This window comes from Nipponia nippon, unplaced genomic scaffold (genome assembly GCF_047370975.1).
Source record: "Nipponia nippon isolate SJK-2023a ecotype South Korea unplaced genomic scaffold, ASM4737097v1 scaffold_30, whole genome shotgun sequence".
In the NCBI taxonomy this organism is placed as follows: Eukaryota; Metazoa; Chordata; class Aves; order Pelecaniformes; family Threskiornithidae; genus Nipponia; species Nipponia nippon.
The window spans coordinates 4,207,615-4,235,544 of NW_028262348.1; the positions used below are offsets into that span (position 1 = coordinate 4,207,615).

General features: G+C 50.8%; 2 protein-coding genes across 8 annotated transcripts in view; one reads left to right on the plus strand and one right to left on the minus strand.

Moving 5' to 3' along the window:
* Nucleotides 1–13,641, plus strand: part of FBXW8 (F-box and WD repeat domain containing 8) — a 52,179-nt gene extending 38,538 nt beyond the window's left edge. The window contains exons 9-13 of one of the 6 annotated variants that reach the window (XM_087768817.1): nt 673–782; nt 6,361–6,488; nt 10,027–10,200; nt 11,950–12,066; nt 12,777–13,641. In XM_087768817.1, the coding sequence (XP_087624943.1) occupies nt 673–782; nt 6,361–6,488; nt 10,027–10,200; nt 11,950–12,066; nt 12,777–12,921 (674 nt within the window). In that variant the 3' untranslated portion in view covers nt 12,922–13,641. Of the gene's footprint in view, nt 1–672; nt 783–6,360; nt 6,489–8,057; nt 10,003–10,026; nt 10,201–11,949; nt 12,067–12,776 lie in introns of those variants that run through there. The other 5 variants (XR_015707245.1, XM_087768818.1, XM_087768819.1 and 2 more) reach the window with 5 other exon arrangements.
* A 6,571-nt stretch (nt 13,642–20,212) lies between these two features.
* Nucleotides 20,213–27,788, minus strand: TESC (tescalcin). 2 transcript variants are annotated; one of them, XM_087768769.1, is made up of 8 exons: nt 27,134–27,788; nt 22,944–23,013; nt 21,835–21,915; nt 21,449–21,588; nt 21,300–21,361; nt 21,122–21,229; nt 20,618–20,665; nt 20,213–20,535 (listed from the first exon to the last, which is right to left on the minus strand). In XM_087768769.1, exons 1-8 carry the CDS (start codon nt 27,189–27,191, stop codon nt 20,251–20,253), a joined length of 852 nt encoding a protein of 283 aa, XP_087624895.1. In that variant the 5' UTR covers nt 27,192–27,788; the 3' UTR covers nt 20,213–20,250. The 2 variants fall into 2 exon arrangements, with proteins under 2 accessions (XP_087624895.1, XP_087624894.1); XM_087768768.1 differs by having other exon boundaries at nt 20,213–20,492; nt 27,134–27,353.
* Nucleotides 27,789–27,930: the final 142 nt, after the last annotated feature.

The following is a 27,930-nucleotide window of genomic DNA, read 5'->3' on the forward strand; positions in this document are numbered from 1 at the left end:
GAAAAGTGTTTTAAATACCTTTTTCTTTATAAACTCTTTGGTACCATACAGGCAAGACAGAACTCCTTCCAAGGATCTGAACTGTGTAACTTTTTGAGTCAGGCACTGCAAGAAATACAGTCCAGCAGAGAGACTAGAAGTTTTCCTTGCTTAAATTTTGCATGACGTATCGATTAACCCCTCTCTTGCTGAAAAGTAACAATCATCCATCTTGTTTTTCCTGTGTTTGTAAATGACCAGAAATAATTTTGCAAGTTAAAAAAAAAAAAAAATCCTTTTTGTCTTGGCTGATGTTAATGACATTCTGTAGTGGTTTTGTTTTGATTTTTTTTTTCCCCCCTATTTGTACATTAATGTGAATACCTCGAAATTGGCACAGCTGCTTAGGTAAGCATCTCAGGTATTGAAGATATAGCTGCTAGGATGTGCCATGAGTATTCAAGGTGGTAATCTATGAAACCAAGAGAGTTCATTCAGTTTTTGAGAATTACCTTGCCTTCCTTTTCCCTGTCCTATCCTTAGGTTAGGGAAAATGTGTTTCTGGGCTAGGGCTTGTCTTTTAGCGAGTGGGTGGTTCAGTGGGTAAACATAATATCCTTTCATCTCTGGGTACCTGAACTCTTACATCAATCTTCAGCCACAAGTCAAATGAGTCTGGTGACCTCATTCCAGGTCCTAGCAGACATCTGTCCACATCACAAACCCATCAAGGCTGGCAGAGCCCCGGCCGCTGGCAGCCCAGGCTCCGGCAGTGTCCAGTGCTGGAACATCAAGGGTTGCAGGTGCGTTGGCAGAGTCACGATGCCGAAGCTTGCGCGCTGCCTGCCTGCACAATACTTGGCTCTACTTCTTGCTACCAGCTTGCAGTCTTACTTTTTAACTCCAGTCAGATGAAAACTTAAAAGGAAAAACCAAACTACGCTTGTCTTTGGCTTTAGTGTAACTTTTACGGCAGGTGTAGATGTTTGGAGGACCGGGTAGTGTGAATGGCTGGCTCTTTTTTGCTGCTAGATTTGCTGCAAGCTGATTAGACTCTGTTATTTTTTTGCAGTCCTCTGTGTGGGTCTTTAAGCATTGCTTGAGGCTGCCTGGTACAGCTCAGCGCATGCGAAATAAAGAGTTCTCGTTTGCCAACATAAAGTCACCTTTAGGATGGCATGAAAGTCAATTTTCCACATGCTCAGAGAAACGGTTGTGTTACCGGCTTTACACAATGACTTATATCTGGCAAGAGCTTGCAAAATAGTCTCTCTGGCTGATTGTCAAAAATTACATCATATTGGAGTAAACTGCTTTTAAATCAAGCATCCATTATTCATGTATATTAACTGCTTTTTAAATTTTTTTTTTTACTGGCTGTTTTGTGTATGATTTACTCTTTTTCTTTCTCTCTGATTGTCTGTCTGTCTCCCTCAGCTGCTCCTTTTAAATCTTAGCTCATCTTTCAATTTATGGAGCCAGAACACTTACCTCTGTGTACAAGTATCAATATGCTGACCTTGCATTTGTTAATAGTCAAATTTGTTGTTGTTGTTGTTGCAGTGTTATGTGCCATATTTACAGTAGGCAACTCAATACATTTGTACTGGGAAACTGTGCCCCTGAGGCTTGTAAACTTTGAAAATATTCTTTTTCCACATCCCTTTAGAAATAAAATTCAAACTTGCAGCAGCGTGTACCATATGTTGTACTTAATTTGATGACTTCTGCGGCAAATGCATATGAAATAGCCTTGTCGCTTTTGTTAGGTACCCTTTGAATTGAATGGTTTTGACCTGAGGAAAAACCAGATCCCTTTTTGTTCATGATGGACTTGAAATTTCACGACCCTTTCTTTCGTTGGCAATATTTGTGTGTATTCAGGCAGTGTTTTTTCTGGTTGGCAGAGGGATGGGCAGAAGGAAAGGAGGAGAAACATAATCTGAAAATAAATGCAAATTCTGTTCCCAATCTTGCTGCTTGTTCCTCTGCCTCTTTGAGCAACTCAGTTGGGGTTTTTTTTGTTTGTTTGTTTTATTTTGATCCTCTGTCTCTAAAATGACAGGTAGAAACCTCTATCCTCGACAGTTCTTTCTGAGAAAGTGGTTCTTTAATGTATCCTGTGTGTTATTTAGTAAGGAAAAGGATGTAGGGTTTGAATGTGGTTTTACAGTATACTTTTTGCTGATATTTATGAGACTTGGTTCAATACTTCATCTAAATAAGAAGTAAATATATATGGAGTGCTTCGCCCAATTCCGAGAGACAGCTCAGTTTTCACTCGCCGTGCGATGTGGTAACTTTTGACAAGAAGCAGAAATGCGATTGCGGAGGGAAACTAGCTATTTCACAAAGCAGTTGTCGGCTGGCTTTCGGCCAGGACAGTGGGTTGAACACCCCTGCTCTTGTTGAAAGTACCACAGGCTTTTTGATAACAAGTGCTTGGGGATTTGTTGTTTTAATGTTCCATCCAAAAAAGACATCTCCAACAACACAGGATCCCAAAACACCTGCTGGGGTATTGGACGTGCATGGAAGAGTTCCATCAACAGCATTTCCTTCAATTCCTTGGTTTTTCTTGGAAGTATCTCAACCAGAGTACATCGACCACGTTTGACCTCACTTAGCTGCAAGATGTAACAAAGCTCACGGCTTAGCTATTCTGGCTACAGAGACTTTAATTCTTTGTGAATTAACTTCATCGTCTTTCCTGAGTTCTTGGACAGCATTTAAAGAGACTTCCCCATACCCACTGCAGTTTCATGAAGTACAGTAACTTTTCCTTTCTTCCTCTGCCTGGTCTCATGAATTTGCCAGCTTCTCGGCGCATCTATCTGGGAACAGTGGCCACAGGTTGAGACTTGCCCAACTCGCCCAGTAAAGAGGGAAATTAGTCTAATGCACTGCCTTAACAAAAGAGAGAGTATGAGCATGAATAATTAATACCACTAGTCTGTGGCAATCGGATAAAATGAAGTCCCATTTGCTCAGCCTTATTAAAAGAGAGAGAGAGAGAGGGAGAGATGGTAAAGGTCGTTAAGGGACTTGTAACATGGAAAGAATCGCCTCTGAGATGGATAATGTGTTTTCTAATCTCTGTGGTCTTTAACTAAACATAATGGTAAAGGTACTCTGGCTATTTCTGGCTTGTTGAATTATTAAGCATTCTGGGAGATTGCTTGGCTCTTATCCAATAACTCAGACTTTTTCATTTGAACAATGTTAATAGGTAACACTTTTTTTATTTTGTGCGTTCATCCTGATACATCTGCACAGAGTATTTAATGCTTTTCCTCCCTTGTGTCCCCCAAGTCCCGCTGGGGGAAGGGATGCTCGTTAGCGTGTTATCCCAGGGTACTTCATTTCACACCCAAATGCTCTTGGTTCACTTACCTTCAGTTTGGTACCTATTAGGTCACTGGTCTTGGGTGTCCATTATAGGATTATAAATATCTTTAAAAGGGTAATCCCTTTGCAGTGTGCATTATAAGATTATAAACCTTCTAAAGATCTTATGCTTTATCTGCCCTTTAACATACAGGCCCTTATTTCAAGTCCCTATTGACCAAGTATTTTGTTTCTTTCTCCTTGGCCTTTGTAAAGAAAATCCTTGTTGCCTTGGGATATTACAGGAGAGCTCATGAGAAGTGTTCTAACGACTTCAAAATTGTCATCAGTACGCTTTTAAAATCCCTGTCTTCAAGAAATTATTATTCAGACTTAAAAAAGCATTCAGAGTTCTTTTTGTTTCTTTACCTGTTGGTTTATCAGGATAAGGCTTTGAAATTCATTTGCAGACCATAAAATTGCTCAAGACAGAAGTTGAATTTAAAGCCAGGTAAAACCTGGATACCAAAAATCACAAAGAGAATCTTTCTTCCAATGATAGGGCTAATTGGCTAGAAATACACATGTGCATTATAAAATTAAACAAAAACAAAATCAAAACCAAAAAACACCAACCCAAGTCTTTAAAAGAATGGAGACTGACGTGAGAAGAGAAGGAATTGGAGGGGGTAGGAGAAGATGATGAGACAAAAGCTTTTCTTCCAGTTTTGTGGATCTGAACCTTTATTTTTTTACAGATTCTCTTTCTTAGATGCAAACACTTTTAAATTGGTGGCTGTCTACAAGTTACGTGAGGACAAATAAATAATTTTTTGACTGGTGCTACCTACATATGAGGATTGCCTTGGGGGTCTAAAATTGAGACTGCAAGCAGAAGACTATGTAATATTTGCTCTGGTGTAAAACAGGGGAATCTTTAAATGCTATGTGGAAGCAATTTTTCATTATAGTCTTTTATGGCCATAACTGAATTTTCAAGTATGTATCATATGTTTATAGGATAGATGGGAGCTATGGTCATTTAGATAAATTAATAGTTTATGGATGTTCACTTTAAGTATTAGCCCCAGGGGACTTTGAGGAAGCAGCGTTTGGCCCTCTCCTCTCCAGAGTTTTTAACGTGCAGCTGGGAAGGGCTGGTTCAGGGGCTCAACTGGGAGCTGGAATACATCGCTGTTGACCTGATGGTTTATTGTTCCTAAGTTGAATTCAGCAGTCTGTTGACTTTGTCTTTTGTTCAAAAACTTTCCAAGGAGAAATTTGGTTGCCAGGCACAGATATTAATTTTCTTTGCACTGAAAACTGTGCAAAGTACCTTTGCCAGGATGTCATTATCTCTGGTTTTGGTTCGTGAGCTGTTGGAAGCTGTGCTGCAAGTGAGAACAGGCTGTAAATTGGTCTTTACCTCGAAGACTAACGCTTTCATGCAGTTTGTGGCAACTTTTTGTAGGTATGGAAGCTAAAATTCATTTTTTAGCAACTTTTATGTCCTAAGTCTCCCTGCAAAGGTAGGGTCTTCCTTGCTTTACAGAGCTTGGGTAAAATTGCTTTGGTTTTTTGGGTCTTAAGGATGAAAAATTACATGCTAAAGATTGGTATTTGAGGCAGGTAGCTTCACAAAGAGAAGGGAAGGGGAACTGGCTGGGAGATTATAAATATTATAAGCAACTGGGGAAGTCAGGTATGAATGTGTTGATCCTAATAGGAAGCTGATAACATGGCTGAATAAAACCATGCCTGCTCTTTAGTTGGGAGAAATGGCAGATGGAGGAAACCTGCAAATTCTCTGCCTTTCTTTGCAGTATTCCTAGAGATTTTTAAAGCTTCACTTTTGTTGCCTAGAGGCATCCATCACAAAATGATCCCCTCCTGCTCTCTTAATTCGACCTTTCAGATGCTTACTAAAATTGCACAGATAGGAAGTAAAAGGCCAGGCAGCATCACCATGGCTGTTCTGGCAAATGTTGAAATAATATGTACAGATAGTGTAATATTTATTAAGCTGCATGTGGATATAATCAGAAAAGCAGAAATTAAGAATATTGATGTGATGTTGACATAGCCGTGCTGATGTTGCCATGGAAGCCATAAGTTTTTTCTGATGTTTTAACTACCGTTATTCTTTTTATGGCCATTGGTTTCTTTTAAATTAAGGAGCATCACCATGAAATTTAATAATGTTTATCAAGTTATGTAAGACCAGGTGCTGTGCTGAGCTCCACTGGGCTTTGACCAGTACATTTTTCTGTTTCTAAAAATACTTGCTCTCCTAAATTGAAAGGGCCAACTAGATAAATCTCATCTGGCCCCATAGGAAAGGCAGCGAACGTGATAAAACTGATGGCTGCGCAAAGGAGAGGAGGGTGAACAGACGGAAAACAACTCGTACCTCTCTTCCAGTCTGTGGTCGAATCATCTTGGATGTTGCTTAGAATCAGAGTTGTTTTTATTCTTTTCCCATCTGAACTGCCGCTTCAGATGTAATATTTCTCTTAATCTGTTCCTGCCGCGTGATCTGTACAAAAGCCATCAGCAGGGCCTGTCAGCGCTGAGTCAGTGTTCAGTTCTGCTCTTCAATTTTTGCTGTATTTGATTGAATCTTTCTTGCACAGTCCATCTGTCTGAACCTTCTAAATGTTGATTCTGTTTACTTTTACTACTCTTTCAAATATTAAAATTGATGAAGAAACTATTTGCTTTTCCACGTAAGCCTTAAAAACTTGACCTGGAGAAAATCTGTATGGCTTGCTTTGCCTGCCTGAGAGCCATACCCATCTGATACTGGTTGGCAAGAGCCTCGCATCCCTGCTTCTTGATGGATTCCATTGTGAAACTTGATTTCCTCATTTCTGGGGGTGTTGTTGCCCTTCTTAATAGGGGTAGATCTGTATCTTGGTTATGTATTAGCACATTGAGAAATGAGTCCTGCGAACCATCTCTGATGGTAGTAACTCTGCTCTACTTTATGCTGCAGCAAAATGTAGTTGTTGTGCTCATGCTACATTTAGCCGGTGTTTGTTCTCTTTCTGCCAGATTCTTCTTTACAATCTGGAAACAAGTCAGTGTTTGAAGAAGATGGGCAACTCGATAGGTGACTTTACATGTGTCAACCTCCAGAACAGTCCTCCAAACATGCTTGTTACAGGCAATAAGGACAGAAGGTAGGTACTACCGAGAGCTGTAACCCATCTCAAATTAGCTTACTTCCTGTCCTGCTGTCCTACATCTGGACCTGCTCGAATTTGTTTCTCCTCTAATGTTTCAAATGCAGCCTGCGTGAACTTCAGGAACAAAATATTAGGTAATAGTTGGATGTGGCTGCCAGTTTGCTTTGTTTGAGAAAGCACCATGGGAAGACTTTCTTTTTAAGCCATTTGGTGGACGCAGTTGGTGTACAGCCCAGCGAGACCACTTGGAATATCTTCCACTTCCCCACCACCACCCGCAAAATTAGTTTGGCATTTAAAAGCTCACTTTCTGATATTAAAAAAATAACCTAAGGGATGAATCATGTAGGATGAGATGGGGTCCGTCTGCCAAATGATGTCAAGAGTGTATTTCGGAGCACTGTGATGTCCCTCAGGTGACAAAAAAAAGAGACTTTCATATGAACAGATTCCAGCTTCTATTTAGCTGATTAGCAGCTTTCTCTTTAACTCCTTGGCTTGGGGAGCAGGATTTTCCCAGCACAATATCTGGTGCCAGGAATGGACGCGCTGGGAGCAGTCAGTGCGAAAGGATTAAAGTGCTTAAAAGGACCCTTTGAGTCCAATTTTTACATTTTCTTTTTTTGGCTAGTTATTTGTGGGGTCTGATCCAGTGCACCAAAGGAGATGTGGGATGGCGAGGAGCCAGTGTCTAATGGCTCCCTGTTCCTTCCCTCCTCCTTTCTGCACTGGGCATCGGGCTGCAGGTGGTGGTCTGGTGTGGTGGTGGGTATCAGATTGTAAGGCGGATGCTTCCCTTTGCCAAATCCCAGACCTCTGTCCCGCCAGTGCAGCAGCTTGCAAAAATGATTATTTTGTCAAACAGCTTTTTTTTCCTTCTCAGTGAATAGGCAGTGCGAGCAAACCTCGCACTTTCTCAGCAAAGAGGATAAAGGAAATATCTGAAGTTTGACATGTGTAATTGAATCCTTGGGAGTTGTTTTTCCTTAAAAGCAGATAATTGATTTTCCAAAGCACCCCAGTAAAACTACCTCTAATTTTGATTTCTTGCACAATGATGGGAGAGTAGATAAAGTTGATAACCCTTAAGTGAGATGGAAATTTATTCCCTTTGTACTAGAGTAGATGTCTGCGCGCTTTCCCCTCCAGAAAGCTTTTCAGGTTTTCAGCTCGAGCATTGACCGAGTTCAGGGGTTGGCCATCACTAAAATAGCAAGAAGTTGGAAATCAATAGTTCAGCAAATAAGACTGGCATCCAGGAGACGAGACCATGTGCGTCTCGGAGGTCAGTTCCTCATGTGGTGCTGCGTGAAGGGTATTAATAGGCGCTGGGCATCCGCAGGTGGGATGTGGCTTGAACCTCCATAGCCCTATTACGGAGCTGGAATTAAATATAGCACTTTCACAATTTTACTAGTATATGCTGTTCTTTTATTCAAAGCCATGATTTTGAAAAGTAACACAGACCACCCTGTTGAAATGAAGTGTTTTTGGTGGGGCCTATAAAATCTCTTTCCATCAAAAAATACTCCTGAAGCATTGTTGATGTATTTGATTACTTAGCTGCGCTTCACACTGGCAAGAGGTCTGATAACAGGGAGCGAGTGCTGATGCACTGCACAACAGCAGTCGCCGCCTTGGTGGAACCGAAGACGGAATAGCATTGGGAAAGCAAACATATGGCAAGCCCATTGTGTACTGCTGCTGAAAGTGTGGGTCAAAACACGTATTCCATACTCTCTAAAGGCAAGTGAGCTTACTTCTAAGATAGTCAAAGCCTGGTGACGAGAACACCTTCCTTACAGCTCCCTTGAACTCAGATGAATCTGATGTGCTCCCACTGAGCCCAGCTGTTGAGGCAGGAGATGGAGGGCCGTGCCAAGTCTGCATTAGAGCATCACATTGGATTTGCAAAATGCTTTTCCTTTTTTTGTGGTTTGTTTTGTTTTTGGTTTTTTTTTAAGCACATCTGAACAACTCAAGGAGTGCCTCTGATTCTTCCAAGGGTGTGCCAGAATGGACACCTGCCTGAAACCTGGGCCCTTGCTAATGAAATAACCAGGATACAATCAATCTTTGTTTCCAACTGTGCTTACCAAACAGAAGAAGCTTTGATTGCCATGCAGAACACATGCAGTAAGACAGGGACAGCGCTGGGTGTGAACACTTCCAAAATACCCCATCCTAACCCAAAGCATAGCTCTAATATGTAGCCAAAGCTTCTCTCCGCTGGAGTTGGAGAAAGCAAGGAGTCCTTTTCACCATCAGCAACTGTTGTGATGGGGTTTTCCTAAGGGTGACTGCGGAGCCACACAAAGCGTAGCGTGCTCCTCGCTCTGTTCCAGCGTGTTTGTCTGCATGTCAGATGGATGTTGCTCTGTTGGAGCTTTGGACTGTTCTGTTGCCTTTTATTTCAGTTGCTGAAATGTGTTATTTGTAAAAGCATGTGATGCAATCTCCATTTGAGAAAGGGAAAGGAAAGACTTGCAATGCCATTAGGATCATAGCAGGGGTATGGAATAAAGTACAGTTAATGTGTTGGAACAAGTGTGTTTTGGCCTTTTCTGGAATTAATGCGTACCTGATGGTTTCGTTCTTGATAGCCATCAGCTGGGAGGAACTTTCTCTGGCTTGTTTTCAAATCTGAGATCAGTATTTCCCTTTTACTTCTGTTTTCACTCACTGCAATTTTTTATTCGCTTATGTACTTTGCTTTATCTTTTAATCTTGATATATAAGGATCAAAAAACATACTCCTTTGTTACGTGCTGGATTTAAAACTTAACACCATTAGCTTTAACTGGTTTTGTGGACTTGTTGCAGCGGTTGAAATCCTAAGCTCTTTTTCTATAGTTCTGCTTCTAGCCGAGTCTTTGGTACATTTCTCTTCAAAATGCCTTGTCTGAGCGATCAATAACTTCTGAAAACCAGATGTACCTAAAAGCTGCCCGCAGTCAGTAGCTGTGTTTCTGAAATCGGAAGAGATGCTGATTGCTGGGTGCTTGTGGATAGCTTCGTTTCAAGACTGGTGGTGAACTCAAGCGTACAAACCCCTTGACTTGTCTTTTGAATTGCCACACGTTTCGTCTCTTCCTAAATCTTTGTCATAATAGCCCTTTCCTTGGTCGTCATAATAATATTATCTCTCGGCCATAGTGGACATGGCTTAGGTACCAAGGGGTAGGATGTGTTAGCAGTATGCCCAAAACACAGTACGCAATGCCTCACGGCATTGCTAACATTTGGGGAGGTACAGATAGAGGAGATTTCTCCAAATTTAACTTACATTTTGTATCACCTAGGACTTGTAAAGTGACAGAGAGGTCCTGTGTGGTGGGAGAAGTCTGCCTCAAAAAATCTTTGATAATAGAAGTCAGAGTAAAAATTCAGTGGTAAAAAGTGTCAACTGTATTGCATTTTGGCCCTGTCCTAGACATATTTTCATAACCCCAAAAGTACTTGTGCTCTCAGAACCCACAGGCTGCAGCTCCACAGCTGTTTTTATCTCTGCTCGTTATTTGCTTTCGTTTAGGGTCAGGGTATTCGATCTCCGCAAAAGCGAATCTTTGTGCTCCCTCTATGCCCACCAGTTAGGAGTGTCTGCGGTCCAGATGGATGACTGGAAGATCGTCAGTGGAGGAGAAGAGGGCCTGGTCTGTGTGTGGGACCAACGGATGGGCACCAAACTCTGGGAAATGCACGCTAGGTAACTTTGTCTGCGCGGGGTCCTATTGCAAGGGTGTTTATCGGATTTGACTGACAGGAGGAATGTGGGAAGGGGATGATCCAGGACCAAAATGATAACAAGCCCATGTCTAAAGCTTCTGAGAGTTCTATTTAGTTTTCATGTGATTTGGGAACAGATTGCCTCCCCACCTGGAGTCTTGTGCGTGTTTCTGTGTGTGCCCTTTAGCTGTCGTAGGCTTTTTACTCATTAGTTAAAAAGAGTGCTTCAGTCGGCATAAGGGAGCATGGAAGTTGTTTCCTCTGGATTTTCCGTGAAGCTCGGTTAGCGTCTTCTCCCTGCCCCATCCCCAACCAGTATTTACTGAACCTTGGATTTAAAATGCTGGACTAGTGGCTGTTGTCTTCAGAGTGACTGGTTCTGGCTATCTCTGTCCACTATATCCTTACACTGTACCTGTGTTTCTGTGCACCTCATTCACACATTCCCTTAGCGGTAACGATCAAAGCTAGGCTGGTATTGAAACTCATTTAAATACTAAAATACCAGTTTGTACTGAAAGCACAAGAAGTACAGTACTGAAAGTACAAGCAGAGATCAGTATCCTGGAGTTGACAGAAGACTGTTAGTTGCTACAGCCAAATTACGGTATCCCGATCAAGGCACAATTCCCAGGGAGTTAGCTTTGTCTGAATGAAGACCTCAAGGATTTAGCCCGTTGTAAGTCTGAGTGATACCCTTAATAAAATGAACAGATAAATCCTGATCTTTTTTTTTTTTTTTTAATGCATCTTCCCCAAAGAGGCACTAGATGAGGTATTTACAGTCAGAGAAGTTCACATTGAAGTTGTCATTGATTAATAGCAGGTATCTCCTTCTCTTTTGACCCTGTGAATTATAAAGCCCGTTGTGATGCGGCTGATGCATTAAGGACAATATTGCATTGATTGTCTCCTGGAGCAGCACTAATGAACACGCCAAGAAGGAGGGCAGGCAGTGCAGATCTGAGCTTTGGGGGGGTACTAAAACTGAAACCATTAGATTAAACATGTAATAAACTGTTTATATAGGAATCAGAGGGGATCACTTCAGTCAAAAAGGCCTTCATAGATAAGAAGGTGTGTGTGGTGTTATCCATGCCTACAGCCCGGTGTCATGAATGGAAAGCAAGGGCAGAGGCTAAGGGAGATGACAAGAGACACGATAGGGTCGTGGAGACGAGCCATCTTAATTTGAGAAGATAAGTTCTTCCTACTTGAACAGTAAATGCTGTTACAATGGTTCAGGGCTAGTTTATTCACCAGTGAGAGGAAAAGGAATGAAGACTAGACCTCTTAGCTTGTGCCACACAGTGCATTTCTAAATCAGCCATAGCTCAGTGCTTGGGGGTGTGGGGCTCCTGGGTGTCCCCGTCCTTCATTTTGGGAAGCATCCTGCTCTTCCCAGGAGTGTGCTGCTGCAGTCCTTAAAGCAGCAAAGCAAGCAGGCAGCCCAGATCCCCTGCAGCCTGTGTGCTGCCAAGTGTCTAAAATACTTTCTGGCCTCCACGTGTGTTCTGGTAACAGCCCACTAGATGGGGATAAAAGCTGTGTTTATCTGCTCCAGACAGGAGGAGAAGAGCCAAAGGTGCAGGTTCCCAGCCTCTGGCCACAGAGAGAGCACTGATGTAAATGAATTCTTGTTTAATCCAGAGCGATTTCTTTACTGAACTTGGATTTTAGGAGTCTAATGCAGGTGGCATCTCACCCAGTGCTGTGGGTTATTTTTCAGACATCCAGTCCGCCACGTGTGGTTTAATTCTCATAGCCTCATCACTGCAAACATCCCTGATGAGAAAACTCCCCGAGGCACCAGCATCACAGACGATGAACTTACTGTGCACCGCAAGTGAGTAAGCCAGCTCTGAAGGGTAGCGTTTTTGGCACTGCAAAGATCTGCTTTATTATATATTTTTAAATGGCACACTAAGCACCTGAGTCATGATCCAGAGCAGGAATAGAGAAGGTATAGCATCTAAAAAATAAAATAAAAAAAGTTTAAAGAGAAGGCTTTCAAAACCATTGATGAATTGGCTCTTCATTTACTTCTGAGCACAAGAAAATGCATTTCTTTTTCAGCAGGGGAATGTAAAAGCCACTGAAGCCAGACAGGGAACGCAGCCCTTTCCTTGCTCTAAATATTAGTAACGATATCTTCTCCTGAAGGAAAACTACTGGTATTTAAACTCCAGGTTTTGGTATTTGCATCTCAGATGGCTGTTAGCATATCTAATTGAACTATCAAACTACAATGTACTTATCTTCCCCCTTCCTGCATAGATTAGAAATGTTTCGGCAAATGACAGTTGTGTCTCTGCAGTACTAAAGTGAATGATTCACCGTTCGTTTGCAGAGCTTGGTGGGGTCCCTGGAAGGAGGCAGGAAGGAGTTTTCTCTGTTAAAACTGCACAGACAGCCCTAGTGCAGAAGGGATGGGTTTTTGTATTCAGCTTCTGAAGCACTGAATTTTGATCCTTTATGGCCTCTAACTTTGTTCGTTTCCCCTGTTGAAATATATAGCGAAGGTTAAATGGTGTGTCCTGGTTGTGTTTTGTACAGGCATCGAGGAATCATTTATGCCTATGAGTTCTCAGGGGACCAGCTGGCCGTAGAAAGCGTCCTTCCTATTTGTCGCTCTTCCTACGATGAAGTGACTGGCTACAACTACAACATTGGCCTTGCAGTTCCCTATGATAACATTTAGGTAACTCACTTTACTTGGCTTCTGTGGTCCAGCCCTCTGCCAAGTACGTGGCCAAAGGCAAAAAGGAGATCCACGTGGGACAAGCGCCAAAAAGATGGCGTTGGCTGCAGGCACATCAAATGGGCTGAGCATTTGCCGAAAACTTGGGGATATGAACCAGAACAGAGAGTATGGCTGCCCTCGAGCATATCACTAAACTATGTTTCTGTGCAAATGTTCAAAGGTCCACTGTGGTGGAACGGAGAGACTGAAGAGTGAAGGGGAACATTTCAGTGTAAACAAAAATGTTCCTTCCTGCTGCTTGTGGGGAAAAACGCTGCTGATCCCATCTTGGCAGAGGGCATGGTCAGGAAGCGAGAGCCCCAAGCGGCAAACTGCTGAAGTGGTGGGAGGCTGGGAGCGCACCGAGGAGTTCATGGCTATCCTGAGAAGGAGGGGGGGAACAAAAAAAAAACCAAAAACACCAAGGACTTGGAAAAAGCATCTTGCTGAGGCACATTTTTGAAATTTCTTTCCTTGTAATGAGCTGCTCATTCTTCTTTTCCTTGGAGCGCATTGGAATGTGTCTAGGAACAGGACCGTGCACAAAAGGTTACGGTGGCTGGGAGAGGGGAGTATGATGGGGAGGGTTGGCCTTGGCTAGGCTGGATGCTTGGAAACTCAGCAGGCCACACACATCAAAATGATTTCAAAATAAATTATTTTTTTAAGTCTCTCAAACTCTGGATTAAATGTTTTCTAATTGTGTATGTACATGTGGTTTTGTTCATGAGTCTTTTAGGGTGAACTAACCCCTGTGCACTGGAACAAAAGGCTGTCGTGTCTCAGGTTAGTTGTCAGGTCTGTTCTTTGCTGGATCGTCCCCTTCCACAGCACCGGGAGGTTTTCCCCAGGGGTCTGGGACTTGGGTTTCTGACACCGTCCTTGCTTCTGAGCTGGGAATTGATCATGTTGGTGTGATGAAACAGAAGGGGTGAACTGGCCGCAGTCCCTCTGCATGGGTAATTAGCACTAGTGCTGTGGAGAAGCATCCAGGCTGAAGGGTGAGATGCGGTACCTCAGGGGAAAATGAGGAGTAAGGCTTTATCTTAAACCCAGGTGGCACTGACAGAGGTAGAACCAGTTTGGCGAACGAGAGTCCTGCATGGATATGTTTTACTGTTTTAAAACTTATTTTATGGTTGTGATTTGCCCTTGTAAACTTACTGGTGCAAGCCAAAGCCATGTAAATTAAGTTTAAATGGAGGTTAAGTTTTAACTTAACACCTTTTTGCTGGCTTAATGGAATCAATTTAAAAGTACAGTGCTGGGAGGGGTGCGGGAAATGTGCCTGAAGCTGCAGGAGAGGGGCTGGCTGGACTGTCACTTCAGCCCTTCGCCAGTCACTGAGGCAGCCCCTGAGGCTTTGTGCTGCCCTCCTCCTGCCCCGAGAGAGACCTGTTTCACAGCTCTTCATCGTCTTGGACTTGGGGTGGTTTTCGATGACTCCTAGGCCAACTTTCACATGCGTGTGTGGTTTTTAAGGGTTAGCTTTTTCCTTGTGATGGACTGGTACAAGAAGTGCAAGGGGCAAAGTCAATAAATTTTATCTTTTATAAAGCTTTGGTCTTCCCCCCCCCCCTTCCTCTGCCCTTCTGGGAAGGCAGCTTCCTTCCTTCGTTCCTGGAAGAGCAAGAAGTGTGACAGATATGTAGTTTGGACAAGAGCTCAGCTGAAACCTGTCAAGTAAATTGTTTCTGTAGCACAAACGATTTTGTGGGTTGCTCTAGCCCTGTGTCTTCTGATGTGGCTGAATAAAGAGAGCTTCTGCCATCATCGTTCTCTTCCCCTCTGCGCTGTGACCTGCTGCCCCGTCTCACATAATACACCCTTGGCTTGTTCCGCCTTCAATTCTCCTTATCTTGCCTCATTCTCTCAGGACAGCTTTGTTCTTTCTTCATCTCCCTGCTGCAAGTAGCAGATTAGTTTGCCTTGTGCCCGTATGTGTTGAGCCCCTTTCCTTGAGTCCACCTCTGTGCTTCCCCTCTCCTTCTGCGCTGCCTGCGGCAAGGCTGCCTCCGTATTGTATTGCTCCTTGACCGTGGTAGTCACTGAACTGCTAGAAAATAGATGCTTTGCAGCACCTGCATTTGTAGTGGTGTTTGCTTTCTTATGCAGAGAAGACCTACACGTCATCACTTCACTGGGGACCAAACATCAACCCCTCCAGGCTCGCATCACCTCCACTGGAGAAAGAAACTCTCTGTCCCCACAGCTGCCATTTGGTTGGCTCGCAGTCTGGATGCAGCTCCTCCGTGTGGATTGCAGGGGGGTCCTTTTGGTCTGTTTTTCCTATCACTGGAATTCATTTAGGAAGGTTGTACCATAGCGGAAGATTGTGTATGTATTTAACTAGCATTCATAATGCAAATGAGGGTACTTAGGCTGTTGGAGAGTACCCACGTTGGGAGATTCATTTTTGTTTCTGAAAAAGGATGTTGTCCTACTTCACCGGGTAGTCATTAATACTGTGCTGAAGTGGGTGCTGGAGTAGAGCAAACGCAATCGTGACTGTTTACATCTTTGCCAGGGTTAGGTGACATTTAAATGGAGCCTCTTCCCTAATAACTTCAAGAGCAAGAATGGAGTCACCATCCAATCTTTACTGGAGATAGGTGTCGCCTTTGGGTTTCCCATCTGGGGACTCCCTAGGACTTAGTGCTACCAGTTTGTGGTGGGTAGGGGTAAAGGTGGGCTCTTGTCTCGGCAGACCTCTGTTGTACCCCACAGGCAAAGCTTACCACTCAAGAAGGGGGCATCTCTTCTGTGTTGGGTGTTGTCCAGGGCTGATGACGGGTTTGAGTTGAGGAGCTGCAGTCGGGACATGTTGGACCGGTGTTGTGGATCGACCAGGCAGAGGTTAGACTGAAGGTGAAGGCTCACGCTGTGTGAGAGCATGGTGCGATGTGCCAGGCTGGTGACCATCAGGTGGGCTGGGTAGTTGGGGACAGCTAAAGAACCAGAAGGCATCAAAGGGGGAAGTAGTTTGGGGTAAAGAGCCTCAAGAACGACTTCTGTTGATGACAGTGATCCTTAGCAAAAAAGAGGTGTCCCTTGTCTTCTTGAGAAGGATCCCTGGACATAATTTTCTTCCCTACTCTTCTCCAAAGAGAAGACAGGATCAAAGGGGGAGGCTGGCTGTGTCACAGCCTCCAGCTGCTACCGGGCACCGGAGCTCTGACTTCGGTGAAAAGCGCTGGATGGTGCATAGCAAAACAGTCATGGTGCAAAGGACGTGGCAGGGTGCCCTCAGCTACAGTGCCGTACTGGAAAAACTCCAGCTGTCCCTCCACATATTTTGGGTGCAAGCCAACAGCAAAGGCCCCAAGAAAGTGCCTTTTGCCTCTGTTTTGTGTCCTTGACCACCTTGGCAGTGGGGGAAGAGCGATTCCAGCATTTTGTGGTCTGCTGTCCCTCTCTTGATGCTGAGGAGCGGTGGGAGGAGGAACAGCGGGTGCTCTTTGTGCAGAGGGACGATGGGGGGCTCTGACTCCTCTCCCCTTCCCTGTAGCTCAGCTCCGCAGAGCAGCGCCTTCCCCTCCCACCCTGCGGCCTTTCCTGCTCTCAGCCTCTGCCTTTGTGCCCCTGTCCGGAGGGGAAGGTTCCCCTGCCATTCCCCATCCGGATTGCTGTCAGAGAGGGGTGAGCACGTATCGATGAGCCACGGCGGTGCGGAAAAAATACTTCTTTATGCCTTCTCTGCCCCCTCTTTTCTTTCAGCGTCATTTGGCCACTCATTTCCCTCTTCCGCAGATGGTCCTAAAACCTTCAGCTACATTTTGGCCAGTGCTGGCGTCCTCCCAGTCCCTACCAGTCGCTTGTGCCTCTGAGACCATTCCCTGCTGCTGAAGGGGAAGATGAGGCAGTGGTTGGAGACCTCGTAAGAACCAATGGATTAAGCAGTAGAAACTAGGGGGGAAAACGCCTGTTCCAGGTCAGGATTCGTGCCATTGGCAGATTTCTGGCCAGAAACGTGGACCTTCAGCCCCTGGGCCAAATGCACCTTCGTGGAGGCAGTTGCTGGCTTCGTTGATGGGGGGCTTCCTGCGTCACCTCTGCATCAGACGGTGCCATTTGAAGGAAGGGGGAGCTCTGCAAAATTTAGCTTTCAAGTATCGGCTGTAACTGGCTGCCCTGGCTCCATCCTTGCACGGTCCTGTGCTGCCCTCCTGCGCCTCCCCCGCTTCCTGGGCAGGCGTCCCCTCTGCTTCAGTCTCTCCTGCCTTTCCCAAGCTCCACTGTGGCTGAGAGATGGGTGGGGATGCTGAGATGGGTGTCACTGGTGCGGAGCTGGATCAAACTGTCTGTTCCCTCTGTGCCAAAAAAACCTCCAAAGCTGCCTGGGGCACCTGCCCTGCAGCCGTCCGGGTCGCTGGGTCCCACTCTTCCAGACCCGCGAGTCCCTGCTCTCTCCGATAAGCTGCTCGGCCTTCAACAGCCTGCCCTGAGTTTTCTGACACGCAGCAAAGCTGCTTCAATTTTCCAATTACCCTCTGCTGACACCGCCGGGGCCTGCAACGGAGCTGTGTGCCACATCACAGGTCTCAGCATCTTGGCAGCTCTCGCCGTGCCCCGTAACAGAACTATTATCCTTTATCGAACGCTCTGGGCTTTGCAGGATTTTGCTGTGGTCTGCAACAGAAATGTTACCCTTGCCAAATTTCCCAGTGCTCTGCCAGTTTTTCCTGCCCTTTACAGAATTATTATCCTCCATCTCGCTGGGCTTTGCTGTGCATAAAGTCAACGTTGGCGTTACACAGCCCTGGCTTTCCGCTGGCCGTGGGAGTGATGCTCCTGCCCATCTGGAGGAACCATTACGGGGGCAGGGCCGTACGCAGCCTTGGGGCTCCTGGCCTTTATCATCAGCCCTTTGCTGGGGTGAGGATCGGGCTTATCTTCCCCGTTCCCTCCCGTTCCGCTCTCCCTTTCATCTGCTCCGTGCAACCCTCCCTCCCGCTCTCGACTTCATCCCATTTCCCACAGAGAGGACAAACATAAGCGAAGGCAAAACATGCTGCAACCAGTTTGCTTTGGGTCCTGCCTCCGGTTCCCCGCAGCCCCTGCTCCCACGCTTTCCTCGCCACCTAACAAAATAGCTGGGGGACAGCTAATTAGCTCAAGGGACAATAGTTACCCTCATGGATACCCTTCAGTCCTCCTGCCCTCTATTTCCCTGCCTTGCATGATGTATCCAGCCCTTGCTGGCTGCAAGAAGCACTGAGGTCTCTCCAAGAAAACCACGGTATGGAGTGGGAGCGGGACCACGATCTTATGTCAACCCACTGCAGCAGCAGCAAGGGCTTTGCTCGGGAGGGGCAGCCCCGCTGGGTGATTCACGGGTGGAAAAGGGCCTTTCAGACACAGGCGACTGCTGTCGGGAGCAGGGTGAGGGCGGCAGCACGGAGCCTGCAGCCGGGCTGGGGAGCGGGACGGTTCTGCAGCAGCTGTATGGTAATTCCTGTGAGAAGACGGGAAAAGGAGCCTGGGTCAGCTCCTGAAGCCGGGGGATTTCAGGAGAAGCTGGATGTTGTGCTCTTGTGTGCGTGGGGAGGGAAGGGACCACCGCGGGTATGGCACAGGGAGGAGGAAGATGAGGAGGTTCAGGAGGAGGAGGAGGTTCAGTCCCAGCCGGGAGGTCAGGCTCTGACCCTCTGCACTGGATGGTGCCATTGCAGTGCAGCCAGGGATGAGCCCGGGTGATGGAGGTGTTGGGAGAAGAACAGGACTGAAGGGTCCCAGAGCCCTGCAAATGCAGATGGGGCTGTGGCTGCCATCGGGCAGCACCGGGAGACCCTCAGGGTCCGAAAGGCTGCACTGGAAAATCTGGGAGCTCCATCGCCACCATCCCCTCCCCAGCCCTGGCACTCGGCCCTGCCTGCAACACCGGCACCAGCCCTGGTTCTCACCACCCAGCCCAGGTTGAGCACCGCGTGCCAGTGCCGCAACGGCTCAACCTACGCCACGGGCGGCCGCAGCGCTGTCCCGCGGCTTTGCGGCACATCCAGCCTCCATGTGGTGGCATCCCCATGCGTGGAGCTGCGAGATGGGATCGGCTCCATCCCTGCGGCTCCATCCAAAGCCGGGTCAGCCCCAGCATGTCCTCGGTGCCGCTGAACAGCACAGGTCTCTCCAGGACAGGACTGCATTGCAGGGAAGGGCTGTCCTTCGCTGGGTTAGCGCGGCTGCTCTCCGGCTGCTGGCTCTGAAGAGCTGCTCGGTGCAGGGGCTGTGGGCCAGCAGCCGTGAGCGGGGAGCAGGGGCCTCGTGGTGGCTGCACACCCCTCACCGATGGGCAAGACGGGGTTTTTCGGAGGGTAAAGCTGCAAAAGCCTGCGGGGCCGAGTCCTTATCTGTGCCCTCAGCACAGGGATGCCTGGGCAGTGCAGAAACCCCTGCTAACGCGGAGCAGGAGAAATTGTTCGTGCCCTGAGCCGGGGAGATGGCGGGTGCTTGCTGCCCCCAGGGGATGGAGGGGGCTGGCGCCGGGGCTGTGCACGGTGTGCCTCCATCGCTCCCCGCAGCCTTCGCTCACGCACTGCCGGCTGCTTGCTGTGCTGGGGGATATTCTTCCGTTGAGCATACATGTCACCAGGGGAAGCTATTTTTGATAAAACAAACAAATCTTTCCAGCTTTTCTAAAAATAACCATTGCCCTTTTTTCTCCCCCTCCCTTCCCAGCTCAGGCTGCCTTAGAGACAGAAATCCGCCTCGAGCCATCCAGTTATTAATACCAGTAAACAAACCCTTATCTCCGCTGCCTTGTTCTATCGGGAACATGTGGGGGTGGAAGCCACCCGGCTGCCAGGAGCCCACCTCCCCATGTGCCCGCATCCCTGCTGCCTGCCGCGGCGTGGTCCCACGCTGCCCCTCCTGCCTGGCTCCGGCCGGCACATGCAGCCAAGGTGGCTGCTTTGGGTTTGATTTGGGGTTATTCCTTGTGCTGCTGCCCCCTTTGCTGGCTTGAGCGGCTCATGGTATGCAGAGAGGGATGCGATTGCCCTTGCAGGTGCTCAGGACGCTGCCTTCACCTGCTGCCCCTCAGCATCCCCATCCCTGCCTGCATACGGTCCCCATGGCATGGGGATCGGGGGGCTCACAGCACAAAGGGGGCAGCTCTTCCCCACAGCAGCACATGGCAGAGGCTAAAAATTCAGGTTTAAGGGAAGACCAGGATTTGCAGAGGCTTTCTGCACAGGGAGAGACCCCGCCAGGCCCTGTGTGATGGATGGACGGAGTATTTCTCAGCAAGGAGTAAAAAGAGAAATACCTTTTATTACAGATAAAAGCCTCTTATGTTTCTAGAGAGCAGAAGGCAGCCCCACTACGGGACAGGCACGCAGGCAGGTACAAAGCGCTTGGTGCCAGGAACATGGAACTGCTGCAGAGTCGTCTTCCTTCTCTTCCTCCTCCTCTTCTTCCTCCTCCTCCTCTGGCTCCCAGGAGGCAGCCGGAGGTCAGTAGCAGTGCGCGATGGGCTCCATGTTGAGGAAGCGGACGTGCATCTTTGTTTCGATGTCGATCCCCTGCCACATCTGCAAGGGGAAGGGGGTGAGCGGGGCCAGCACGGGGGCTCGGCTCGGCGCCCACACCGAACGCCCAGGTCCCTGCGATCGCCCGGCGCCCTTCTCCTGGGGAGCCGAGCGGAGATGCCACCAACCTTAAGGAAGTCTTCAAAGGTGATGCCCTCATACACCTGGTCTGGCCCCTGGGTGCAGCAAGAGAGAAAACATTACGGCTGCCCCACACCAACGGGGCAGGGGCCTCGGGGCACTGGGTCACCAGGGGGTGGGTCCCTTGGGGCTACGGGACGTCTCCCATGGGTGCACAGTGCTGGCCCCGCAATGTGCCCCATGGCTAGCCCAAAATTGTTCCCCAGAACCACCATGGCTTCAAGGAGATGGCTTTTTTACAAGCACTGAAGCCCCAAGCACCAAGGATGGTGCTTTATGGGGTGCTGTTTGCTTATCCCCCTTGGGCTTTTATAATGAAAAACAAACAAACAAACAAACACTGAAAGCTGCTGCCTGCAAAAAAATTTTCTCTGGCCAAAGCAGCCCAGGGAGAGGGGAGATGCCCCGGGCAGGACGGACACCTTCCAGCCCCATTTTCGCTACCATCACAGTGCCTCTGTGCTGCGGTACGGCAAGGAACCGGCTCCCACCATTTGTCCCACACAGATGCTGGCCGCCTCCATCATGGCCCCATCGGCGATGGACCGCGCCGACTCCTTCTCCAGGTGGGGGTTTCCCGACAGCAGCTCCTCCACCACCTATGAGGCAGCGGGTCAAAGCCGGGGCCAGGAATTTGGTGGTGATGGGGCAGGAGGGACCATACATTACATTTCTGTACTCCTGCAGCGTGATCTTCCCGTCGTGGTCGGAGTCGTACATGTGGAAGAGGACTGGGAGGGATGAGAGGAGCGCGGCAGGGTCAGGGGAGCCCCGTCCCGCCATCCCCCCGCCGTCCCTGGGCTTTGGGCAAGCCTCACATTTGAGTTTCTCTTTCCGGAAGCGATCGAGCTGCTCCTCGTCCATGTTCATCTCAATGGGTCTGAAGTAGGACATGATGGTCAGGAAGTCTTCGAAGTTTATCTCATCCGCCAGGCCGTCCGACTCCTGCCGCAGGTTCCTGCCGAGAGCAGAGACGCTGGTGACAGGCAGCAGGGACCCCCCCGGCCGCCCGCTCCCGCAGAGCCCAGTGCGTCCCTCAGCAAAGCTTTAGGACTGGTTTTTCCCTAAGACTTAGCTTAGTCTGTAATTTTCACCCTGGCTCCATCCCAGCCTTTAGGAAGAAGATCTTTGCCCAGCCACATCCCGCTTTCGGAGGATAAACCCATCACCCCGACCCTCCTCGCGGTGCCAGGGATGTTCTTACCGCTTGTCGAAAAAGGCATGGACGATTTTCCCCCTAATTGGGTTGAACTCCAGATCGGGGATGCTGTCAAAATTCTCCTTGCTGCAAAAGAAACAGAGACAGCCCAAAGCGTGAGGGAGCCACAGAGGAGGGAGATGCTGTGAGAGTCGCTGAAGGGCTGGGGCAGAAGCCCCCAACCCCGTTCTTTCAAAGCAATCATGGAAAAGAAAGAGGTTTTTGCACGAAAACCCCTATTTGCCTCAATTCAGACTGAAAGCAAGCCATGCTGCCACATCGGTCTGTGCTTGGTGCAGCTACGGGGGACTTTTGTCCCCACTAAAATGGGTCTTTGGGAAGCTCTGGGACACAGCAGCTCAGGGCCGATGCTGGGGCCCTTTGCACGGCTCAACCTGCAGGGTTTTGAGAGAGTTTTCCCAGGAATAAGGTCCTGAATGGGTCTCAATGAGGTGAGGGAAAGAGCTTCTGCCATCCATCCTCCCCTCGGCTTCTTCTGCCCTGCACCGTCCCGCTGCATCTCGCTGCCGCCCCGTGCTCAGCACCAGGTTGAGCCTGTGCTGGTCGTTTGCTATTGACTTTTTATAAAGCAAATGAGCCAAGAAATGATCTCCGGGGGAGGGGAAGGAAGCAGAAGGCAGCCGGGCTCCCCGGCCAACGCTGGCTCCTCGCGTGGCTGGTGAAGCTGCCAGAGCTTTCCTGAGGAAGCGGAGTCGTGGCTTTGGTGCACAACTGCCTGCACAGACGCCGAGGAGAGGGAACAGGGCAACTGCAAGCCCTGCCTTAGCTGCTGTGTAGGGATTTCTCGCTTCCCTCCCCAAAACTGATTTTAAAGCTGGGGGGAAAAAACGGGATGCTTGGCAGGAGGCTGCTCTCAGGCCACTGCTTTGCCACTCGTTTTTCTGCATATGATTTGCAATGCCACACTGCAGAGAGCCAGCTCAGCACGGCCGTGGGATGACCGGGAGGGACACGCTCGTCCTCACAGCGCGGGGAGCCAGGTGTCTCAGCTAGGCAGCCTTCGCCAGCCTGGGGAAGGCAGGCGCCGGGACGATGCTGGGGCCAGCCCCGGCGGGGCAGGTATCGCCCTGGCAGTGGAAATGGAAGCGCCGTACCGGATCGTCAGCTGGTCCCGGCTCAGCTGCTTGAATCGCCGGTGCAGGTGCTCGATCTGTTCAGAGGTGACTGTCAGGGGAAAAGAGAGAGGTGACGGGGGTGAGCTGCCTGGGCACAGCGCAGCCCCCAGGGGACCCTGGGACACCCATCTGCAGAGCTCATGTCCTGCCCAGGACACGAGGAGACTGGTGGGCACCAGAACCTGCCGCAAAGCTTGTTCCCTGGGGACACCACCGAAGCCCACCCAGTCTGGCAATAGCCAAAAGGCTGCCTGCTCCCGCACCCCCCCATCAGCAGGGCAGGGCCTTGGGCACTTCTTGGCACAGTTGTCCCCATCCCCATTTCCCTTTGGTGGCTTTATGCAGCCCTGTAAGGCCCATCTTGTTGCCTCCGTCCGTGTGTGCTCTGTCCCTTGCTCACTGCAGGGGGGTGACAGGGTGACGCCAAGGCCTGGCTTATCACCAGTCCTGGTTTGCAGAAACTCCCCTGGCCCAGACTGCACGGCACGGCATGGCATGACATGGCATGGCACGGCACGGCAGGATCCCACCCCCCCCCAGTTTAGGCTCCTCGGTAGCAGAGCCTTCAGACAGGCTTGACCATTTCATTTGGGGTTTGTTGGCACCGTGGGCAGGAGCCATGCCCAGGGAGCACGTCTCGACCTGCCCCAGGACATCTCTGCGTGCGGCCGGGAGCGCTCATGCCCACAGCCATGCCGGGTGACAGAAAGTAACACTAAAAGAAAAAAGAAAACCCCAAAGCTGACAGCAGCCACCTGTGTCTTGCCAGGGGCAAGGAAAGGCTGAACATGGAGGAGACGCATCGGCACCCCAAAAGCAAAGCCGGGCTTTGAAATAGCTGCTGCTGCTCGGGGGAGCCGGGGCACCGGGAAGCCCTGAACCCAGGCGGGTGCTGCCTCCCCCAGGGATGCACCAGCACCCGGGCAGCATCAGCCTGGGGTAGGGGCTGGAAGCGGGGCGCCCGGCAGCCTTGCTTTGAGTGCTGAGCTTACAGCGTGAGGCTCAGCCACATCTTTTCACCTCCTTAATGCCATGACACAGGTTATTTTATTTTTTTTCCCAGCTATTCTCTACAGGCTGTAACCAAGCTCTACAAATGCTCAAAGACACACAGAGCCTGATTCTCTTGTGTAAATATTGACGGTAGCCATTCCCAGGAGCCAGGGAAGCGGCTTTCAGCTCTGTTTGCAGGAGCTGGTGGCGTCTGTCTGGGTGCCAGCCGGACCCGCACGCTCGCTGCGGCCCCGGCCGGAGCCGGGCACAGGGCAAGGCAACCGCTCAGCAGCCTTTCCCGGCGGTGCGGAGAAAGGTAAAAGCATGTTAAAGTATAATTGAGGGGTTGCAAATGGTTAACTGCTGCGGCTGAAAGACAACAGGTCAATGCTGAGCTCGCCTGCTGGCTGGCTCACTGCCTCTCTTTTATTATGTTTAAATAATGTCCACTGCTCCCTTTCTGATTGTTGTTTCACAGCCTTGAAATAGAAACGGTATTGATCAGTAAGGCTGAGCATTTACAGACCTCTAGCAATGGACTGGAAAACCCATCTGTGCTTGTCGCTGGGGCCCTGTGCCTGCCCCGGATCTCTGCCCACGCTGGCAGCTGCCAGCCCCTTTGCAGGATGAGGCCACTAAGGGCCCTTGGCCTGGCTTTGGGGGGTCCCCCCTCCCAACCCGCTGCCTCTCAGGCGGTGATGCCTGCACCAATTCACCCATATGATGTTTTTCCCCCTAATCCCTCTCTGGCTGGTGCTCTGCTGCTGTCCACACACAGCCAGAAACTTTCTCTGGATTTTGCTTTCCAATTTTGGCCACAGAGACGTGACCTTTCACTTTCTCCCTTGACAACATCGCCCTCATCGTGGGAGCAGCTGGGCCACCAAGCCTTCAGCATCTGTGACTTGGTCACACACCAAAACCTTTGATCTCTCAGAAAAATGTCCCAGACACCGACACGACAAAAAAAACCCCGGGGTCACTGGCTGGGTGCTCATGGTTGGTCCAGCCCTGCTCCCCATCCAGCCCACAGCTGCAAGGCAAAAAAAGGAGGGCTCTTCCTCCCTCTTTCCCCAAACCCAGGTCTCCCTCGCCCGGCTCCGAGCTGCAGCACAGGGCTGCGGTGCAGGGAGGTCTCCGAGGACCTCACGGGTCCTGCAAAGGGCGGCAGCAACTCGGCTGCTTTCCAGAAAAAAAAAGCTGCACCTGCACAAAGGGCAAAGGCTTTCCTGCAAGAAGGACTGGCTCAAGGGCAGCAGAGGCTGCTCCTATTGCTGAGAAACAGCCTCAGCGCTCTGATGCTGCAGGCCCGTGTCCAAGCACAGCAAGCTACACTAAAAGGGAAAAAAAAAAAGGTATTTAAACCGAAGGGTGCTGGGTTTGCTGTTTCCCAGCCTGCGGCGGTTTGTGCTGCTTGAGCAAGAGCATCCCCTGGGGAAGGGATGCACTGGAGGGGCTCAGCCCTGGGCTGCCCTCCCTGTGCCGTGCTTCACCTCACTGGACCGGCCTGGGTGCAGGAAAAGCTCGCATCGTCCCGGGAAGAGCCACTTTGGTGCCAGGCAGATGCCGCTGCTGCAGCTTCGTGATCGGGCACACGGCAGCAGGGATGGGAACCGACCCCGAGCAGGCAGCTGTGGGTGCCCCTGCGGCTTGTGGGGTTTAAAGCACTGGGGAAGAAGGCAAAGGACTGTGCCCCGGGCACGTCCTGGGGACCTGCAGGGAGCTCTGCCCTGTCCCTGCTCCTCCCAAGGGACCAAGGGTGACTGCGATGCCCTCCACGAGGTTGTACGGCAGCAGCAAACCTGTAAAAAAACCCCTTGCATTCCCCAGGTTTTTCTAGCAGCAGCCGCAGCGTGGTGGGAGCCCTGTGAGTCCTGCGGGCAGCGTACTGCATGCACCCCGGTTGTGGCACGGGGTCATCGCACACCCCTGCCCCGACCGCTGGTTTCGATGAGACTTTTTTGGGTGCTGCCTGTGTAAACCCTTCTCTGGAACTGACTCACAGGGGCACTCGGGCGTGAGGCAGGTGCCTGCCATGGGCAGGTGCTAGAGAAAGGCTCACGGGCAGCGCTGCCTGCGCGGGAGGTGCCCGCTGCAGGCAGCCTGGCAGCGCTGGCGTGGCAGGAGCCCCAGGCCAAGGCGTTCCCCAAAAACCTCGTCCCCCCCTGGGCTGCCACGCTCACACCCCGGTGGCTCCCCAGGCTGCTGCCTGCGGGGAGGGCTGAGTTCACCCCGGGGCGCCCAGTGGCACTGGTGCTCAGCCCTCACTGGGGGGAGGAGGAGCGAGAGGGGAGGAAGGGCGATGCGACCGTAGGGTCAGTGGGAGCGGTGCTGGAGCCCCCCGAACCCTGGCACATCCTTTGGCTGTGGGCAGAGCTGCCTCCCTCCAGTCCTCCCTCCATCACAGCCTGCTCTGGGCACGGCGGGAGCTGGAGGAACCCGTCGGGAGCACCCTGATCTCTGTGCCCAGAGCTGGCCACATCCCGGGACATCCTGGAGGGATGTCATTTCCCAGGAGGGACACAACCACCCCGTCCTATGCACCGACCCCAGCCTGGAGCCCTAGGCCACATCCCTGCTGCAAACCCCTGTCCCCCACACTGCCGGGCATTACGCACCGTAACCGGCCACGAGAGCATCACCGAACGGCAGCGGAGCCGGTGGCTCCCGGGTGAAACGGCGGCGTGGGGACAATGTCTCTTGCACTGCCGGCGTGGGAGGGCAAAGCGCTGCTGGGGCTCACACGTGTGCACGCTCGACGTCCCGGCTGGCGGCAGTGCGGCACCCGGGGGGTGCGTGGGTGCATCCCTGTGGGTGATGTGGCTGCACCCCCGCCCCCGGTGACAGGCCAGCACCCCAGGTGACATGCCTTCATCCCCCCCTTCACCCCTCCATCCCCCGGTGACATGACAGCACCCCAGGTGACATGCCTTCATCCCCCCCTTCACCCCTCCATCCCCCGGTGACATGCCTGCATCCCCCCCCCGGCGACACGTCCTGCACCCCCGGGTGCCCTGTCCCCTGCGGGGCCGGACAGCCCGTGTCCCCCTCCGGGGGTGCCCGGCGGTGGGGCAGAGGGGCTCCGGGGGTGGGGGGGGGGCAGCGGGCAGGGCCCGGCCGGTGCCCCCCCTCCCCGGGCCGGGCCGCTCCGGGGAGCCGCGGCGGGCGATACTCACAGCCGGTCCTGTCGGCCAGCTCCCGCATCTCGGCGGGCACGGAGTGCGCGGAGCCCATGCCGGGCCGTGCCGGGCCGTGCCGGGCCGGGAGGCGCCGCGCCGCGGGCCGCTGCACCGGGCTCCGCCGCCGCTGCTGCCGCTTATATGGGCGGGCGCGGCGAGCAGGGAGGCGGTGGCGGAGCGGCTCCCCCGGGTCCCTGAGCTCCCCGCCGCCGCGTCGTCGTTAGGTTCCAGAGTTAACAGCCCCCTCGCAGCCGGGGCAGCTCCCCCCTGCGCTGGTGGCACTCGAAGCCACTCGTGGCTCTGGGCACTGCGTGGCCCTGCAGCCCCCAGCAGAAGGGCAGGGAGAAGCCCCCATGCCCCCCACAGGCACTTGGGCCGGGGGGCTCCCCCGCAGCAGCAGGAACCCTGGCTCCTACGTGAGCCCCTTCAGCTTCCCCCATCCCTGGCGCTGCCCAGGGCCGCACAGAGACCCGGGAGGATGGGAAGAGAAAAAGGGGGGATAGAGGGGGTGGGAGCAACACAGGGTCCCCACTAAAGAGAGGAACCCACCCCCCTTCGGGCCAGAGGCACCAGCTGCGACCCCCGGCAGGGCAGGGGCAGCGGGCAGGCAGCAGCAGGCAGGTCTGGCAGGGCCCGGTGCAGAGGTGGGGGTTTCTGTCACTGTCTCTCTGGCTGCCAGACTGGGCTCCGGCGCTGGCAGCGACACGTCAGCCTCCCACGGGTGCAGGGGAAGAGCAAACCGCTTTCAAGAGAGAAGGCAGCGGTTTTAAGAGAGATAGGCAGCTCAGAAAGCA

Bases quoted from the DNA above. Each gene is read 5' to 3' on its own strand.
- TESC (XM_087768769.1), bottom strand. From the start codon at position 27,191: ATGGGCTCCGCGCACTCCGTGCCCGCCGAGATGCGGGAGCTGGCCGAC. The intron at 21,589-21,834 runs GTAAGAACATCC...TGCTCTCGGCAG, and splicing joins CATGCCTTTTTCGACAAGCG to GAACCTGCGGCAGGAGTCGG. The intron at 21,362-21,448 runs GTGAGGCTTGCC...CATCCCTCCCAG, and splicing joins CCGGAAAGAGAAACTCAAAT to TCCTCTTCCACATGTACGAC.